The sequence below is a fragment of the Lipotes vexillifer genome, unplaced genomic scaffold, assembly GCF_000442215.2.
Source record: "Lipotes vexillifer unplaced genomic scaffold, Lipotes_vexillifer_v1.1 C27474508, whole genome shotgun sequence".
Classification (NCBI taxonomy): domain Eukaryota; kingdom Metazoa; phylum Chordata; class Mammalia; order Artiodactyla; family Lipotidae; genus Lipotes; species Lipotes vexillifer.
In genome coordinates, this window is record NW_006774034.1 from 1 (window position 1) to 6,251 (window position 6,251).

Genomic DNA, 6,251 nt, shown 5'->3' on the forward strand with positions numbered 1-6,251 from the left:
CGTGTAGGGCCTGGTGGTTAGTACAGGGGTGGGGGTATCGGTTCCCCTTACTCCCAACATTCTGCCTGCTCCTTTGCCTCAGCTATTGGGGCAAGAAAACTATGTAAAGGTTCCGGTATATCCCATGGAGGCACAAAGCTCCCAAGTAAAATCTTACCTCTTCCCCCCAAGCACCTCCAGTTAGGGAGCCTAAGGGAAGAGACTAGTCAGGCAAAATGCAAGTTTTCTCTCCAGCTGTCTCTCTCCTTCACAATAAATCCACAGAGGATACCTACCCACTTCCCACACTTATGACACCTGCCTTTTACATAAGAAATGCATTTTATAAATGTTCATGTAATGATGCTTCATGAATTTTAATGAGAAGTTTTATTTCTTCACCCCAAATGCCCTATAGAGAATACTTAAAATTACTCTAATTTTAAAGACAGAACTATTGGCATAAAAATATTAGCATTAAGCCAAGGCCACACATAATAACAAATAATAACTTTTGTCCAGTGATTAAAGTTAATTTCTATGCTCAGACTACTCTTGAAAGTATTATAGTTTGTTAGAGGAAACTATTGTATACTTTTAAAGCAGACATGAATTTTTCTCAGGATTCTTTTGCATTTTTTGTTAGAATCAGGATTCATATATGAAATGTGATTTATAGACATGCTATATGAGAAGTAGCAGTTCATTTTTGTCCCTTTTTTGTACAGGTTTCTCTTCTTATACAATTTCTGATTGAAAATTGCTGTCAGATATTTGGAGAAGAAATCACTTCCCTCTTGGGAGAGGTTTCAGTGAGATGTGATACTAGAGAGAATGCCTCAGGTATTGTGAATAATTGGTTTGTTTTTTGTGGGAAACAGACACACATCTGTGAAGATCAGCTGGGACAGTGGTTATCCTGGAGCCCACAGCAGCTCAGGTGAAGGGGGCCTCTCACCTGGGTTAGTGGGCCTAGGACTTCTGCTCCTTCCTTAGAAGGCCTGCTAATAGGTCAGAGTATGTTAACACTGTGGTAGGGTTAAGAAATGTATAAGACAAGGTCCCAAACTCCAAGAAGTTGTTAGTGGCAGCATTATATGGTATGATGTTTTTAACCTTTCTTTAAATAAAACTTTACAAGGAACCCCAATATGAATAACACAGCTGCTGTGGTTGAAACTGGAGTAGAAGGCCCAGAGGCAGTAGAGGCAGCCCTGGTTTTTTTGCTCCTCACCTTCCTCCTAGAGGTCCCTGAGACTTCTCAGAATTCTAGTACACTGCAAAAACACTTTAAAAACAACTAGCATCATGGGGCAGGCCAGGGTGTGTTAGGGGTAAAGACATTCAACGTTCCAGATTATGAATTCCTGTACCGCCAATTATTAGTTATGTTACCTTTGGCCAATTATTCTATGCCACTGAAAATCATTATCTTCGTTTATAAATATGGATAAACCATAATATCTAACTGTGATGGTTGTATTAAAGATTACATAAAGGATAGTAAAAAAAACTTTGTCAAATAGAGATTGTTAGGGTAAGTAAATGGTATCTCTGAGACTAGAGTTAATTATGTATATCCACCAGCTAATCCATTTAAAAGACAAGAGTCTTATTCAGAACCTGGGTATATCTGGCCTTAATTCCTTTATATTTTTAACTGTTTCTTGGTATCTCCTCATTGCTTTGAGGAAATCTTACTTAAGGAAAGCCCATTTATTCAGGAACTGAGGTAAATCTATTATACCCCAACAGTTTATTTTTAATTCTGCACTTACTACTGGGAAGATTGTGAAAGATCCTTTCTTTAGAGTAGGAATTTGAACAATCTGCATGAAAACAGAATTAAGCTAAACATCATCACAGTTGGGTAAGTAAAAACAATAATCATGATTCGCTTTTTCAACAGATATCTCTTGCTTCCAACTGAATGACTCCTCCTATGACAGCTTGGAGAATGAGCTGAATGAGGATGTTGACGCCCCGTGTAGTGACTTGGTAAAGAAACTTGGTCAGGGTAGCAGAAGCATGGACTCCGTGTTAACCCTCAGTGACTACGACCTCGACCAGCCTGAGGTAGAAGGTCTTTTAACCTTGAGCGACTTTGACTTAGACCATTCTAAAGATGAAGACATTCAAATGGAGCAGCCTCTTGAATCCAAGCCAGTGAACATTGCAGTGTACACAAAGGAACCCCTGCAGGATCATACCAGGGCCCCCTCTGGCATGAGCACGCCCAGCCACCTGTCCACAACTGCAGCAGATGCTCCAAAAAGCTTGAGGCGACACCGGCGCTGCTCAGAGCCCAGCTACGACTATCTAGATTCAAAGCTTTCCTATCTCAGGGAGTTTTATCAGAAAAAGCTACGCAAGTCCAGCTGTGATGCAATTCTCTCGAAAAAAGATGAGAGTCATCTGAATCAGAATCAACCCCTCCAGGAAGAGGGTAAGACATGTTTTAAAAAGAGTTTAGTCATAGACACTGATATCAAGAAAAATGCCACTAATAAAAAAGTTAAGAAGAAAAGCTTGTCTGATAATGAAGGAAATCATGTAAAACTTTTTCCTAAATCCAAGCCAGTAGCTATTTCCATGGCATCTTATAGTCACATGTCCTCATGTGATCATCCCAGGAACCAGACCTTTGATACAGATACATCTGGATACTCCCCACCACACACAACAGATGCCCTCAAGAGTTCAAGGAGGCACCGGCGATGCTCAGAGCCCAACATTGATGACCAACACTGCAGACTGACCTATCTCAGGGGGATTCATTCAAAGAAACAACATAAAGCCAGCTATGAAGCCAATCTCTTGCATGGAGAGGAAGATTATCTCAAGCGGCACAAGTCTTTGCAAATGGAGGGGCAAAAGCTTATTAATCAGAGTTTGGTCATGGGGATTGAGGTGGGCAAGACTAGTGCCACAAACCAAAACACTGATAAGGTTTTACCCCCAAGATTAAACATTTGCTCAAGGACTAGCTATTCCAGCTTGTCCTCCCCAGGCACTTCTCCATCTGGCTCATCAGTGAGCTCCCAAGACAGTGCTTTTTCTCAGATTTCTGAACACTCCGTGTTTACACCCACTGAAACTTCCTCTCCAATAGATTGCACTTTTCAGGCTCAAAGAAAACAGGAAGAGCTTTCTTCTGACTTTAGCAATTCCAGCCTCATTTCTGGAATTCCTGGTCCCTCATCAGGGCAGGCCAGCGGCCACCTGGCTTATACAAAAAAGGACAGTGTAGAGTGGCATTTACAAATGCATTCTGTAACTCTTCACCCCAGCACATGGTTGAGAAATGGAGTAGCCAGTTTGAAAAACTGGTCCCTCAAAAAGAAGGCAAGGGCACCCAGACCAGAGGAAAATAAAATAGGTTCTCTAAAAGGACACACGGAGCCTCCTCCACATGCTTCTGGTGTCCCAGAAGCCAACGCACTGCATGAGAGACAGAAAGACAAGCCCCGAAGGGCGGCTGAAGGACTTGGAGCTGTGCAAACAGCCCGCTGGTATAGTTCTTACCCCACCCAGGACTCAGAGAAACACTGTAGCTCTCCAGTCAGCCTAGTGGAAGACAGACTCGGGCTTTGTATGAAGTCACCCGAGGAAGGAGAGATGAGTGGGCAGTGTTCTCCTGGTACTCTGCCTCACAGAAGATCCTCACCCAGCTCTTTGACTGTGGATCATGTGTGCAGCCCAGACTCAGGGCCTACAGTGGTTTGTGATGTTGAGGACAGACATTTGACCAAAGACATTTAACCACAATAAGAATCTGATGTCTACAAGAACAGAAACTGGGCTAATCATGATATAAAGATAATAATTATTATGACCTCTTTGTGTAAAATACCTGGGATGGGTAGCATAAGGATAATCATTGCTAATACTTAGGACAACAAAAGAATTCTCTTTATTGAGACTATTTGGCAAAAAGTTTAGACTAAAAGCTTTTGTCACCTAAGTGTTTGGGAGGCTTTTCCTTATTAGAGCATGGTTTGATCCTGTCATGCGTTTTAAGAGCTACAAGCAGAGGGCTAGAGAAAGCATCTTCTGTAGAGGAAACATGCCATGTATGATGAAATTAGTAACCTGAGAAAGCCAGGAAGTCAAAAGTGAAGAATAGGAACTATAGAGAGAGGGAAGGGTGCAGAGAAACCATCCACATTCCATGGAATGTGTTTAATAAGTAGGCAAGAAAAATGACACTAATCAAAGCTACAGAAGGAAAACATGTTCAATAATAAAAGAAATTATTTGAAACTTTTCCCCAAATCTGAACCAGTGGCCATTTCTGTGACATCTTATAGTCAGTCACATGCCCTCACAACATCATTTCAGGTATTAGCCCATTGATGCAGCTAGAGAGGAAGAAAACTACAGTGATTCAAAAGCCACGAGTACCATGATATAATAGTTTTTGTTTGTTTGTTTTGTTTCTTTGGTTGTGTTGGTTGTGCTTTTCCATTAGTGTTTCATTGCTCCGCAGAGGTTCCAGGACACAGAACTGAGGAGAAAGAAGGAGATGGTTGCTCATTTCAGTGTCCTTGCAAGGTGCCTGAGCTAGAAACATTCTCCAGAAATGCATTTTTCCAATTATAAGGTGACCTTCTAACTGTGTTTGCTGTCTTAGTGTGGAGGAAAAAACTGCCACACCTTTCTCTATTACACGATTGCTATTGCCAACGTGTGATCAAAGCATGGCTCCTCTTTGTTGAAATGTTTTTCTGCTCCTTGCCTCTTAGATTAGTCAGCCGGAAAAAATTACTGGTAAATCATCCCTTTTCTGATTGTCACTTGGCAGTTGAGAACAGTTTTGAGGTTGGCAGGTTATAAAGAGTCACAGAATAGAGGGACCATAAGAGTGGCTGTCAGGCCTCCTTTCAGACAGTCATCTGCTTTGGATTTTCTTACCTACAGAAGTTTTTACATATTCTTTGTCCCAAATGATTCATTGTTTATACCCCATTGGTTTATTTCATATCCATGGACATTTCTCCTCTCTTGCCTTAAAGTTTATACCAGTACCTCTCCTGGATTATTTCCATGGATTATTTGGCCTTGCCAGCCAGTGTGAAGGGGTAGAATCAGAAATGGATGTGCATCTTCCTTCATTTTAAATACTTACTTAAAAGAAGTTGCTTAGAGCCCATTTGGTTTCTTTAGTTCAGTGTCAGATGGACCTTCCTCCCACAAATTTGCTTATTCCAAATTATTTTTCTCAGCCACCTAGAAACTTTCATGTCAAAATATTCTTTCACTGTTGTCCTAAAGGTTGCGTTTTTCAGTTATAGAAAAAAAAAAATAATGTTTTCTGTAAGATAGAAGAAGTCCTTTCAGTATTAGCTCTAGGTGCTACCTACCTCTAGGGTACATGGCCCTGTTTGTCCTAAGCATTATAATTAACTTTTAGAACTCTCTCCAAAGAGCTCCTTTATGACACTGGCCATCTCAGTCACAGATGTGAAGTAGATTTTACCTTATAACTAACCACTCCTATATTTAGACTCCTAAGTGTCCATAGGCATCTTTTGTGGTATAATATATAAAGGCAACAGGGATTCCCCTCACCCTTAGGGCATACTACTGCAGAACCACAAGATGTGAATGAAGCTCTTATGGCTTGGAGTGTCTTTCTAGAAGAAATTGCTTCTCTACTTAACAAAATAATAGTTCTATCCTTTTTGCTTTCATATTGATGGATAGGAAATCATCCACTCAGTTTGAAGCATGGAAGAAAATAGATGCTGAGGTTCTTCAATAACCATTCCTACTCTCTGTGTTCCCTTAGATACTCCTGTAACATTTAATGTGAATAGTTAATATTGCTGTAAAGTATTATATTGTATGATTTGAAGACAGACTACATGTCATTTTATTATACTCTGTCAATCTATAATATATTAGACCAATGCTTTATCTAAAATGCATTTGAGTTTGTATAATATATCTTGACAAATTTTACTACCATATGTTATGTAATAAATGTGTATTTTTGTACTTGCAGAAACTGCTGCTAAATTTTAAAGTTGTTTGGTTTTAAAGGCACTGATAATGGATATGTATGAAGTCCATTTTGTCTATTAAATAAAACACCATTCTTCAGAGTTAACAGTCCCACCAGAGCAATATTGCCCTTTGTAGACTCGTTTTAGCCAATGAGCCCAATTTCTGCTTAACATTGGAAATTTCATAAAATGTAATTAATGTTGAATTGGAACTTTGAGCTTTTAGTCATAGGCCATGGTCAGTATCTCTAGAAAAAGAGGTTT

General features: G+C 40.0%; 1 protein-coding gene across 1 annotated transcript; it reads left to right on the forward strand.

Moving 5' to 3' along the window:
• Window positions 1-707: 707 nt before the first annotated feature.
• Window positions 708-5,975, forward strand: ARHGAP20 (Rho GTPase activating protein 20; the record flags this gene model as incomplete). The annotated part of the gene is made up of 2 exons (XM_007448631.1): window positions 708-822; window positions 1,889-5,975. Coding segments are annotated over 2 exons (1,968 nt in total), but the record flags the coding sequence as incomplete, so codon positions are not given.
• Window positions 5,976-6,251: the final 276 nt, after the last annotated feature.